This window comes from Trachypithecus francoisi, unplaced genomic scaffold (genome assembly GCF_009764315.1).
Source record: "Trachypithecus francoisi isolate TF-2019V2 unplaced genomic scaffold, Tfra_2.0 Contig01440, whole genome shotgun sequence".
Classification (NCBI taxonomy): domain Eukaryota; kingdom Metazoa; phylum Chordata; class Mammalia; order Primates; family Cercopithecidae; genus Trachypithecus; species Trachypithecus francoisi.
Genome location: NW_022681431.1, coordinates 18805497 through 18819312, shown reverse-complemented (window position 1 = coordinate 18819312; position 13816 = coordinate 18805497). Strand labels below are relative to the sequence as shown.

Below are 13816 nucleotides of genomic sequence, written 5' to 3'. Positions count from 1 at the left end.
GGCTGAGGTAGGAGAATCACTTGAATCAGGGAGGCGGAGGTTTCAGTGAGCTGAGATTGTGTCACCACACTCCAGCTTGGGTGACAGGGCTAGATTCCATCTCAAAAAAAAAAAAAAATCATGAAATCCTGGTAATTATATAATACTATATGAAATATATCACTTAAAGTGTATACCTAATAAAATTTCCTAGAAAATCAAAGGGAAATGCCGATGTTAGCAAAAACTGATATTTCCCAGAAGGGGAACAGCCTTTATGAATGGTTGGTATGAGAATATTTTGAAAATTGTTTTAAAATGAAATGCATGTATATACTGATAGAAATGATTACTAATAGTTACCAAAATATAGATAATTGCTCAAATACTAAAATTATTGTTACCATTAGAAAAATGATGGTGAAATAACTCTAATTAAATGGTCAAATCTAACCTTTTTTTTTTCTGAGACGGAGTCTTGCTCTTTCGCCCAGGCTGGGGTGCAGTGGTGCGATCTCAGCTCACTGCAAGCTCCGCCTCTTGGGTTCACACCATTCTCCTCCCTCAGCCTCTCGAGTAGCTGGGGCTACAGGTGCCCACTACCACGCCCGGCTAATTTTTTTGGATTTTTAGTAGACAGGGTTTCACCGTGTGAGCCAGGATGGTCTCGAGCTCCTGACCTTGTGATCCGCCCACCTTGGCCTTCCAAAGTGCTGGGATTACAGGCATGAGCCACTGCGCCTGGCCTCAAATCTAATTTTTTAAAAAACTTATTTATCGTGAAATAAATATAAAATTTCAGAGAATACAGGCAACTTAAGTAATTTTGTAAACTAATGAAAAACAAATAAGAAATTAATTTAATGAAGAAGTTAAGGAAAAAAAATCTGACTCTGAGATGACAGTAAAACTACAGTGTCAAGCAAAAGCATCAGGAGTTTATTAGAAACCCTCTTACATGAGCAAGTAAAGAAATTCTGGACCAGGCACAGTGACCCACACTTATAATCCCAACACTTTGGGAGGTCAAGGAAGGTGGATCACTTGAGTCCAGGAGTTGGAGACCAGTCTGGGCAACAGAGCGAAACCCCATATCTACAAAAAATTACAAAAATCAGCTGAGTTTAGTGGCCCAGGTCTGTGTTCCCGGCTACTAGGGAGGCTGAGGTAAGAGGATCGCTTAAGCCCAGGAGTTGAAGGCTGCAGGGAGCCAAGATCGCACCACTGCACCCCAGCTGGGGTGACAGAGCAAGACCCTGTCTCAAAAAAAGAAAGAAAAAAGAAAAAAATTCTGTATAAAGAAATAAAATACACCCCCAAAAATCAAAGTCAGAAGAGTAAACACTAGTAGATATGAAGAGAATCCACAAAAAGCAGAGATATTATGAAAAAAGCATATGAAATTATAAAATAGTGAACTACTACAAATGTCTGTTGACACTATAAAATCTTTCCACTACATAATGCTGCCCATCATACTAGGTCAGGATCAGCAAACTATGGCTCACAAGCCAAATGTGGCCCACTATCTGTTTTTGTAGATAAAGTTTCATTTTTGTCTGTGGCTGCTTTCACACTACAATAGCAGAACTGAGTAACTGCAATAGAGACTGAATGTCCCACAAAGCCTAAAATATTTACTATCTGCCCCTTTACAGGAATAAAGTCAGCCAGACCCTACTAATAACTAAAAATGTGCTTCCTCTTTATTTAGTACCTCAGTAGATTTATAAGCAATATCACTAAAATATTCTTTCTGAGCCTGCTGTTCCAAAATTTGGAGTTCATGTTCTGTAATATCTAACGACATCAAACAAGCTCTTTCCATATTCTCTTTCAATTTATTGTCTTCTACTCCATCTTCAAATCCATCTTCTTTTCGTTCTACTTTATTTCCAAGTACATCTTCTCCATCATGTTTAGCTAAATGATCAAGTGTTGGGTCCCATGTTTCATCTTCAACATTAATAAAAATTTTACGTTCTCCAATTTGTTTCTGTTGTACTCCCCCAGTAGTTGAATCTTCAAAGGATAGTAAGTTTAAATTATTGCTGGGCCTCAGTTCAGTCTCAATGTTAGACCCAATTATCATCTTCCTCAGTGAATATAGATTTTCTGAAATATCCTTTAGTAAGACAGAAACTCTAAAAAAAATAGAAAGATTAATTGAACTTTAATTGCATTAACTATAAGGACAAATTGTGAAGCATTTTAATAAGTAAAAGCTTTCTAAGTTGACCTTCACTTAAAAGATCAATAGTATTAAGGCTGTTCTTCATTCCCTAATGCCCACATATAATTACAGCTTGCAGGCTACTCTCTAGCATCAAGGCACTTCTGCACCAACAGTTGATTTGTATGTTTACTAAGAGTCAGTAGTGCTTGATCCCAAATTTGTTTATGCCAACTATAGGTTTTTTGTTGATTAATTTGATTAATTTAACTAAATGTAAAGTAAGTTGATGATACATGATCACCAAAAAAAAAAAAAAACCACCCTATTTCATTAAATTCTAAGTTGAATACATAGAAAGATTCTGTACATTTCTTTTTTGTTAAAAAAAAAAAAAAGGTGTTTGATAAACTGTGATAAAAGAACCCTAAAAGTCTCAAGGAAAATCATAATGCCTAGGACTCTACACTAAGATTACTTCAAGTGTCTTAATTTTTCACTCTGTCTTAAAGAATTGGAAATTGTAGATGGTACATTATAGGTGTGGTTTAAACAAGAAACACCATGCAGAACTCCAAAGAGCTGGCCTGTATATAATGAAAAAGCCTTGACATATACAAAAAGATTGGGAACAAACAAACATTAACATTTTAAGTTAAAAGAAAATTTGGGGCGGGCACAGTGGCTCATGCCTGTAATCCCAGCACTTTGGGAGGCTGAGGCGGGTGAATCACTTGAGGTCAGGAGTTCGAGACCAGTCTGGCCAACATGACAAAACCCTGTCTCTACTAAAAAAACAAAAATTAGCCGGACGTGGTGGCACGTGCCTGTAATCTCAACTACTCAGGAGGCTGAGGCAGGAGAAGCACTTGAATCCCGTAGCCAGAGGTCCCAGTGAACTGAGATCGTGCCACTGCACTCCAGCCTGGGCAACAAGAGCAATATTCCATCTCAAAAAAGAAAGAAAATTTTGATGATCCCGTTTTGCCTAATTTTTTCACTTCACTGATCAATTACTAGTCCCAACTGGAACAAGTAAGAGTGTTTGTGCTCTAATTTGAAAATGATGCTGTTTTGCATCTCCAAAAATCTCAAAACTCTACATTTTTGGAACAGAAAAAATCAATTTCCCATCAGTAGGCAAATATAACAAGTGAGAAAATATGGATAAGATGCATATAAATAAATATGAGCTGAATTTCTTAGCTCCTTAATTGCAGCTGCTAATGTATAACATTTTAACTAAGTAAGTTTAAATGACTATATTATAACCCAACCTAGTTAGTTGGAATGGAAAACCACTGCTAGAGTGTAAAATGAGGCACAACATCTTGTCTATTTGTTGTAGAGCTTATTAAAGTACTTCATAAAAGCAGAAATTAGTGGAAGTGAAGGGAACATGATAGGCAGGGACATGTTTTACTCTCTAATTAGTGATTTTGTTTAGGTCTTCTAATATTTATATATTTAATATCAATGCTTAATAAAATCTGACATGACTTTTAAAATTTTATACTAATGACTCAAGTAAAAATTTGATCCTTCATGGGAATAAACTATCAAAAGTACTAAGTGGTTTCATGAGTTATTTCCAGTTACTTCCATCACTGAAAACACCACTCCAAAGTTGGGCTCAAGCTTAAGTAGACAAAGTCTACATTAACACAAACAAAATCAAGAGCAAATTAAATTCAAAAACTAAAAACGTACTAATGTTATCTAATTTAAACATTCTAAAATTCTATAAATCTTATAAAGAACTTTTAGCCTTATATACAGCCACTCAAATGTTAAAATTACATGCAAATAATTTAGTAGGAACAGGTATGTGATACAGTTTAATTGTTACATGGAGAGGAAATGGTGTCACATACAAAACAGCAACAGTGGCACAGATTGACTATCAAGAGTGTAAGGGCTCATTTATCAGGCCCTGACATCAGGGAATATAACATGCGTTATGTAAGATAACTAATATTTACTCTAACAAATACAAAGGCTGTCCTGCCTTCTTCAGTAAGGCACAGTGTACTTTTCCTTCTTCTTCAGGATTGTTATTATGCATATAGTAGCCTGCAGACAGCCTTAGCACCTAGGAGAATGTCAAGTACATGACAGCAATAGAAGAGATATATACTGAATTTAAATCAGTGACTAAGCAGTACTATACACTGCCAATACCTTCAGAGTCCACTGAAGCATAAAGCTGCTCCCTTCTGTAACAAACTTCAAACCATTCTATTTTAAGAGTTCTTAGTTCTAATTTTTATAGTTTTGTTCACTCTTTCACAGATTGTCAGCTGTCACTTCCACCTACTGTCATGTGCGTATCATTAGTTATTTACACCATTTTCACTTTAACTCAGTACCCAAGCTTGTCAAACAAAACGTGGCCTCATGCACTCCACTGGAAATGCAGAAAGTAAGCTGGAATACATGCTTATAGCATTATTTTGACTGCTCAGAGGTCTTTTTCGTTCTCTCCTGGTTCTGAGGTGTCATCTAGATACATTAGATATTACTGTAGACTTGTTACAAAGAACATGAATTAAGAGACTAGTTATTGTTTTCACACTAAAACTTCACAAGACCCAGTATTTCCCATTCCCAAGTTTTAAGAAAACCTATTTAGCATCAATATGTAAAAAATAATTATATAAATTGATAATTCTTGTCATACCCAACTAAATCAGAGTCAAGGGCCAAGGGGAAAAAAGCAATCAAGGTACATAACATTACTTTAAGAATATAATTTTCTGGGAGCCTACCTGCTGAAACTGCCTATTATAACCTAAAACCAGTTTTATCTAACAGATACTGAAACAACCTGCTGAAACTCTAAGACTAGTTTTACACACCACAGTCACTAACCAATTCAGAGCTTCCAACTCACCAAAATTTACTAGTGCCAAAGAACTTTCTGGAAAAACAATATGTAACATTTTCCTTTTTATATAACCTCCAAACTTCTCTTTGTTGTTCAGATACCAAAGACCACCCAGTCCGTGTATATGCCCCAAATTTAATTCTTGCTTCCCAAATAAAACATTTTCAATTTAAAAATCTGTCTCTATATTTTACTTGACTTCAACAGATATTATGAAGCAAAGCATTAAGTATATGTGATTTACATCCAGTAGATATTTTAATTGCTAGTACAAAAATCTGAAATGCATGTAAAAGTCATGTAAAAGGTGACTGCTCTAATTTCATGGAGGGAAAAATGTATAAATGAGTAAGAAATGGCTTTACTGGTATCCTTCCCCATTTGAAAGTTACATCTTTCAGGCCAGGCGTGGTGGCTCACGCCTATAATCCCAGCACTTTGGGAGGCTGAGGCGGGCAGATCATGAGGTGAGGAGATCAAGACCATCCTGGCTAACATGGTGAAACCCGTCTCTACTAAAAATTAAAAAAATAGCCAGGCATGGTGGTGGGTGCCTGTAGTCCCAGCTACTCGGGAAGCTGAGGCAGGAGAATGGTGTGAACCCTGGAGGCAGAGCTTGCAGTGAGCCGAGATTGCGCCACTGCACTCCAGCCTTGGCAACAGAGCGAGACTCCGTCTCAAAAAAAAAAAAGTTACATCTTTCAGAAATTCTCCAAGTTGCATTAAAAATTACCAAAACAGGGCCAGGCGCGGTGGCTCACACCTGTAATCCCAGCACTTTGGGAGGCCGAAGCGGGTGGATCGTGAGGTCAGGAAATCGAGACCATTCTGGCTAACACGGTGAAACTCCGTCTCTACTAAAAATAGAAAAAAATCAGCCAGACATGGTGGCGGGTGCCTGTAGTCCCAGCTACTCAGAAGGCTGAGGCAGGAAAATGGTGTGAACCTGGGAGGCGGAGGTTGCAGTGAGCTGAGATTGCGCGCCACTGCACTCCAGCCTGGGCGACAGAGCGAGACTCCATCTCAAAAAAAAAAAAAACAAGAAAGAAAGAAAAAGAAAAAAAAATTACCAAAACAAATTCTAGGGGGACAAATTACTTTGACAAAAAAGCTAAATTTATATATCATGGTTTTAAATCTCAATCAAAATCTATCACAAATCTTATCCAGAAAAATATACATTAACTGCACTTTTTCAGAGTCAGAATTCTTTCTATTTCAAGTAAGAGCTTCACATTTCTACAAAGTATTTTTTGGCCCAAAATTACATTACCACATTCTAATTGTTCATTGTTCCAGAGCATTCCTGCTTTTAGAGATTTAATAAGGAAGTCATCCTGCAATTAAGGCCAGGACAAGGTCTGATTCCAAAAAGACACAGCACCTGTATTCCAAGATCTATTAATCTGTATAACATTTGATCTAACTTTTTTAAGTTACCTAGTGCTTTAGCTATAAAAGAATCTCTAAAATTGCAATGTCTTTTGTTCTAATAATCTATTAATTAAGTAGAATTCTTAAGTAATAATCAGATAATAACAGAAAATGAGGCTACTAAGTATGAAGTTGCTTTTGGTCACTACAGATTTCAAGTGACCAAACCATAAATGTTATCAAATGAAAGATACTCATTAACAGAAAGAAAATGACAACTTTGAATCTTAAATATTTTCCTTAATGTATACTTATTTTGCTTTCACAAAAAATATAATATAGACATAATTTCAAAATGTATAATATGAATACAATTTCTATTCCTTTGTTTCATAAAACATCCTACAAAGCAGACAGAAAAGGCTTAAACCTTTGGATTCACTATTTAACAACTGGAAAGATATTTCTCAAATTTATGCATCAGTCTGTGTGTGGGTATTCAAGCAAATTTCTATGAGTCAACCTTAATGAATAGTATTCTTCACATATAGGAAAATGTAATAAAAAAATAAACAGAATTGATTTAAATTTTAAAAAAACGGTAATATTTAACCTCTGTGGGTTTTCCAATTTACTGAAAGCATCAGGAAGATGCTTAGCCAGATCCATCACTTCCTCAGAGATTGAAGTCAACTGTTTGTTCATGTCGCTAAGTAGGATTTCTTCCTCTAGGGGAAAAAAAAAAAACATCAATATTAATTTTCAAACCACAAAGCAGAGATATTCATTTAGCCACTTCATTAAATAATATTAGGGCTCAAATTTTCATTTGCTTTCTTTAAATGAATTCCAACACAAAGACCTTATTCAATCCCCAAATTGCCTCAGTTGCTTTCCCTCTCTTTCAAATTTTTACTGTTTCAATTTAAAGTAAATGCCAAATGATCTGCAGCCATATGTATTATAACCCAGCAGTTATTGGCCTAGGCAGAAGGAGAAGGTGGAAATGAGAATCTGAACCCGTCTGTACTATTGCAAAATCAGAAGTCAGTATAACACCATGTATGCTGCTACTTAATAATACTGTTTAGTAAGCACAGCCTTCTCCAACAGTCATCCCTCATGCCTTTATTCCCATTCATCACCAAAATAAAATGCAAGACCTTCCTTTTTTTTTTTGAGACAGAGTCTCACTCTGTCGCCCAGGCTGGAGTGCAGCAGCGCGATCTCGGCTCACTGCAACCTCCACCTCCCGGCTTCAAGTGATTCTCATTCCCTAGCCCCTGGAGTAGCTGGGACTACAGGCATGTGCCACCATGCCCAGCTAATTTTTTTTTTTTTTTTTTTTTGTATTTCTAGTAGAGACAGTGTTTCGCCATGGTGGCCAGGCTGGTCTCCAACTTCTGGCCTTAAGTGATCTGCCCACCTTGGCCTTCCAAAGTGCTGGGATTACAGGCATGAGCTACCACCCCGGCCAAAATAAAATGTAAGCCTTTCTAATCAGTGATCATCTTCCAAATTCTCAACTTCATCCTGCCTGGTACATCATTTGCCATCAACAGCACAAAGCCTGCCCCGCTTTACCAAACACTTCCCCTGCTTAGAATTTATTCATCATCACTTCTCTTGTCCTTCAAAAGCCCATCTCCTCTGAAGCCTATGAGATAGAGCTACATAACCTGCTATTTGTGATTACTACAGTTATCTTGTCATCTCCAAACTGCATCCTTTCATCCCTTGGAGGTCTTAACGCCTGATTCATTAACTGACTTTTCCTCCACTACTATTTCTGTGATAACCACCAGCGATTTCAACATCCACAGGCCAGTTCGTTGACCCCTGCATTTCTGACAATCTTTTCTTCAACAGACCTTAGCCACTCAATTCCATAGTCACACCGTTGACCTTATAATTGCCAATAAAATCACCACTTCCAGACTTCAACTGCAAGCCTTCCACCCTGAGAACACCAGCCTACCTATCTTTCCTTCCAGCATGCTTTCCCCAACAATACTTTGACACTTGTAGAACCAAATGCATTGATCCTATCACCTTTTCCTTACCTATCACCCTCCCTACTCCCACTCCCCACTGAGCCTTCCATTTCTCTCTTACCCACAATACAGTAATCATTCCTTTGTATCTATAGACTCTCAACTCCTTTGCTCTTCCCTCCCTCCATGGTAATTACCTGGCAAAACCTCTACTCTTAATAAAACCCACTTTTTTTTTTTACCTACCTGATGCCTACACTCAAGCAGCTGAATATAGTTGAAAATAAAGCACATCGATGATGACACAAGTTATTTTTAACTCAGGACACAGATTTCAAAAGCACCCTCAGCCCTGACTGTTAATTCTTCTGTTTCCCACTCTCAAAATGACTATTTCAAACATCTTCCTTTCTTTGTGAACCTCCAACACCTGTGAGAACAACTTCATCTCTTATTTCACTAAGAAAAAATGAAATAATAAGAGAATCACCTCATCTTCCCACTTTTCAATTTGCTATTCAGTCTTCAGATCTCTACTCCCATTTATAGTGAAATTCCTTGAAAGAGTTGTCTATACTCACTCTCTCAAATTTTCTGCTCCCATTTCCTCCCAACCCAACTCCAACTAAGTTTTCACCCAAATCAGTAGAGCAAAGCTGCTTTTGAAAAGGTTACTGATGGGCCGGGCGTGGTGGCTCACGCCTGTAATCCCAGCACTTAGGAGGCCAAGGCGGGTGGATCACAAGGTCAAGAGATCTAGAGCATCCTGGCTAACATGGTGAAACCCTGTCTCTCCTAAAAATACAAAAAAATTAGCCAGGTGTGGTGGCGGTCACCTGTAGTCCCAGCTACTCGGGAGGCTGAGGCAGGAGAACGGCGTGAACCCAAGAGGCGGAACTTGCAGCGAGCCGAGATTGCGCCACTGCACTCCAGCATGGGCGAATGAGCAAGACTCTGTCTCAAAAAAAAAAAAAAAGAAAAGAAAAGATTATTGATGGCCTCCACACCATCGAACCTAACTTAATTCTAGACTCTCATCTTACTCAGCTTCTCCAAATGATTTAAAGCAATTGACAACTTCTTCCTATTTAAAACATTTTCTTCAGGTGGCTTCAGAACTAAACACCTCCTGTACTTTCCTCCTTCATTAGCGGTCCTCCCAGTCCTCTTTGCTGCTCTCTCCTCATCTTCCCAACCTCTAAATGCTGGTGTGCCTTTGAGGTCAATATCACGTCTATTCTTTATTTCATTCACTTCCTATTTTATCCCATTCAGTCTCACTGCTTTAACTACCATCGGATCTGAATTACATCTCCAATCTCAACCTTGAACTTTGGGATCATATTTCCAACTAAGATATTCTCTTGGATATCAATGATCATCTAAAACTTAGGATATCCAACACTGAAATCTAAAGTTTTCTCACCCAAACCTGTTCTTCTCATAATCTGTCCACTATAACTGACCTTTCCAGTCATCAGATGATCTGACCAAAATATCTTAACATTCTATCAATCTTCACACCTCACCCCTTACAGGGAATTCATCAGCAAATCCCTCACATATATCTTCCAAATATCTACAGAAGCTACCACTTCTCATCACCTCTATTGCTACCAGTCTAATCCAAACAATTATTGTCTATTGCCTGGGCTGTTATAATAGCCTCCAAACTCTCTGCCAAAATGCCCTGGGGCTAAACATTTTTCCTTTTACAACAACCAGAAAAATCTTTCTAAAATAAAATTTTAATTATATAATTATTCTGCTCCAAACCCTCTATGGGTTTCCCATCACCCATCATTGTATTTATTTTCATTAATAAGAAAGGAAGTCAGATTCACAGCCTACAAGGCCCTACGTGATGTGGCCCAAGTTCCTTTTCTAGCCTCATTTCCTGCCACTCTTACCCTCAGTCATTTCATTCAGTTATATGCACTGTTCCTCCAAACAAGCCAGCCAATCACCCTAGGAGGTTTTGCACTTTCTTCCCTCTAATCCAGCTATGCTCTTCCTTCAGATAACCACAGGGCTCCTTCACTTCACCCAAAGGAAATGAAGGGGTGTGGTTCATTTGGCTTGTAAATTTTCCTGAGCAACTCTAACAGTGCCTGACACATAAGCACCCAACAAATAAGTGTTATATGAATCAATAAATGTTCCCTTTCCAAACTAAGCTTCTAGAAGAACAGTTGTTTACACATGCCTTAGTTATTTCTAAAACAATTAAAACAAGCTTCTAAGAAAATGTTGTTTTCAAGCCAGACGCAGTGGCCTGAAACCCGAGGTATTCAGGAGGCTGAGGCAGGAGGATCACTTGAGGCCATGAGTCTGAGCCAGGCTGGGCAACATAATGAGAACCTGTCTCTGTTTCCACATTCCTTACATCTAACTTACTCCTCTATTCACGTTAATATGATTTCCTCCTACCTCATTCTCTTGCGATGGTTATAGGACCTTCATGTTACCAAAGCCTGTAGACTCTTCTCTGTTTGAATAGCATATGCTCCAAATGACCACCCCTCAAAACATTCCTTTGCTACCCAGTATAGCAAAGCTATTGTCTAAAAGATTACAAATGATCGGCGCATTGCCAAATCTAATGATGAATTCTAAGTCCTCAGTTTCTCAAACTCTCAGCAGAATTTAAAACAGTTGATAGCATCCTCCTACTTAAAACATGTTCTTCACTTGGCTTTCTGCACACCACACCTCCTAATTTCCTCGATGTCTATGGCAACTCCTTCAGTGTCCCCTCCTCCACACAAATGTTCAACACTAAGAGTTCCTCAGTATTCTCAGTCCAAACTCTTATAACTCAAACTGTCCTCTGCGCTACAGCCAACACAACTAATTCCTGCACCATCTCCACTTTGCTATCTTACAGGTCTCTCTCCCTTAATATACCTAAAATCAACTGTGTGACAATGCATCCCAAAATCTTGCTCTTCCTCAATGCTTTTCATCCCCGTTGCTTATGCCAACAACACAGGAATGATCCTTGACATGTGTCTTTCATCATTACCTCAAATTCCGTTGGTTTATTAAATGTATTTTGAGGCGGGGCATAGTGGCTCAGTGCTTGCTCTATTAAATGTATTTTGAGGTCAGGTGTGGTAGCTCACACCTATAATTCCAGCACTTTGGGAGGCTGAGTCGGGCGGAGGACTTGAGACCAGGAGTTCAAGACCAGCCTGGCCAACATGGCGAAATCCCATCTCCACTAAACATATAAAAATTAGCTGGGTGTGGTAGCAGGTGCCTGTAATCCCAGTTAACTCAGGAGGCTGAGGCAGGAGAATCGCTTGAACCCAGGAGGTAGAAGATGCGGTAAGCCGAGATCGCATCCAGCCTGGGTGACAGAGCAAGACTCAAAAAAAGAAAAAAAAAAAATGAATTTTGAATCTGTTAACTTCTCTCCATTCTCAATACAATTAACCGATTCAAGTTGCCATTACCTCTCACTTGGATTATTGTCACAGCCTCCCAAAAGATATTCCTCCTGTGACTCCTGCCTTCCTCCTACCATTCGTTTTTTATTCTAGAGCCCAAGTTCTTGTTTTTTTTTTTAATGTAATTCATTGCTGTGTTTAAAATCCTCAGTCACTTCGATTGCTCTTGGGAGGAGATATAAACTCCTTACCGTGGCCCATCTGCTTTCCTTTTTCTGCTTCGCCTTCATCCGCCCAGTCCTATTCAATGTTCACTAAACTGAACTACTTTCAATTACCTATAGACACCATAATTTCTCTTACCTCTGAAACTTGGCACCTGTAATTTCCTGTACCCATTCTTTCCCATACTCTTCAGCTAGCTAACTTTTTTTTTTTTTTCTTTTGAGACAGAGTCTCACTCGTCATGCAGGCTGGAGTGCAATGGTGCAATCTCGGCTCACTACAACCTCCGCCTCCCAGATTAAAGCAATTATCCTGCCTCAACCTCCCAAGTAGCTGGGATTACAGGCGCCCATTACCACATCCAGCTGATTTTTTGTATTTTTAGTAGAGATGGTGTTTGACCATTTTGGTCAGGCTGGTCTCGAACTCCTGACCTCAGGTGATCTACCCACCTTGGCCTCCCGAAGTGCTAGGATTACAGGCATGAGCCACTGCGCCTGGCCTTAGCTAACTCTTGCTCAGGTTTCAGGTCTGGCTTTTACCTGCACTTTCTCCAGGAAATATTTTATAATATTTACCCCAATATGTGTCAGATGCCTCTTGGTGTGCTAACTACTGTACCTTGTTTTCCCATGACGTAAGACTCATCTCCCTGCAATTGCTTTTTTCACTCATCTATATCCCCAATAAAACTGTAGGCCCCTCAGGAAACAGACTATGCCTGGCTTGTTCACTAATGTATTCCCATATCGTAAAATGCTCAACAATATTTAGTAAATGAGTAAATATATCTTTAACTACTATATCATTTGGTGTTTATTAGCTACCATCTTGGGAATAAGTCAATGGGGAAACAATGTGTAAACATTCTTTTATGTTCTAATCTTTTTATCCTTTAACAAGAAGAAAAAAACAGTCTAATAATAAAAAGTGAAAGAGAAAAGTGGTCATTTGAAAATATCATCCATATATACATGAAGAAAATTAGAGAATAGTGATGCTGATACTTCTGGCTGAATAACAGAAAGGAAGGGAGGGAGGAAGGCAGGCAAAAAGATGGTATTCTTGGTTATTAGGTTGGTGCAAAAGTAATTGTGGTTTTTGCCATTAAAAATTACCAAAACCACAATTGTTTTTGCACCAACCTAATACAACTCACTGGAATCTGAGTCAAGATGTCACAATATACTCACACATATAATGCAATAAAGGGAAAAAAAAGTGAAGGTCAAATAATGTAGCATTACAATGACAGGTACACAGATACCAGGACTTCCAGTACTGTGTTATTAATATGTATTACTTTAGTGAAAAATATAGTAAACATTCCTTGGAAGCATTTTCATCAAAATTGCACATGTAACAAAATTGTACATGTAACCTACATGCAATTCCACAAACCATAAAGCCAAAAATTCATAAATCTCCTCTGTTAAATTGTAGTTTTATTATGAGTTAAATAAGTTCTTACATACTGTTTCCCTAATCAGCTTAAAAAACCTATCACCTACCTCAGTTAATTAACATACAGTCATTCCTCTGTATCCTTGAGGGATTGGTTCCAGGAACCTCCCCACCACTGATATCAAATCCATAGATGATCAAGTCTCTTACACAAAATGCTGCAGTATTTGCATATAACCTATACACATTGTCCTGTATACTTTAAATCATCTCCAGATTTCTTATAATACCTTATACAATGCCTACACATCACTTCATTCATATGGATTCAGTGTGGTATTCCATGCAGTAAATTCAACTTTTCCTTTTTTAAACTGTGAATTTTTTT

The 13816-nt window shown here is 38.2% G+C and overlaps 1 protein-coding gene across 9 annotated transcripts in view; it reads right to left on the bottom strand.

The window, feature by feature from the left end:
• The window catches only part of WRN (WRN RecQ like helicase), a 144096-nt gene that overhangs the window by 91271 nt on the left and 39009 nt on the right, over nucleotides 1-13816 (bottom strand). For all 9 annotated transcript variants that reach the window (XM_033230369.1, XM_033230424.1, XM_033230414.1 and 6 more), the window contains 2 exons: nucleotides 7027-7141; nucleotides 1697-2123 (listed from right to left, as the gene is read on the bottom strand). In XM_033230369.1, the coding sequence (XP_033086260.1) occupies nucleotides 1697-2123; nucleotides 7027-7141 (542 nt within the window). The remainder of the gene's footprint in view (nucleotides 1-1696; nucleotides 2124-7026; nucleotides 7142-13816) is intronic.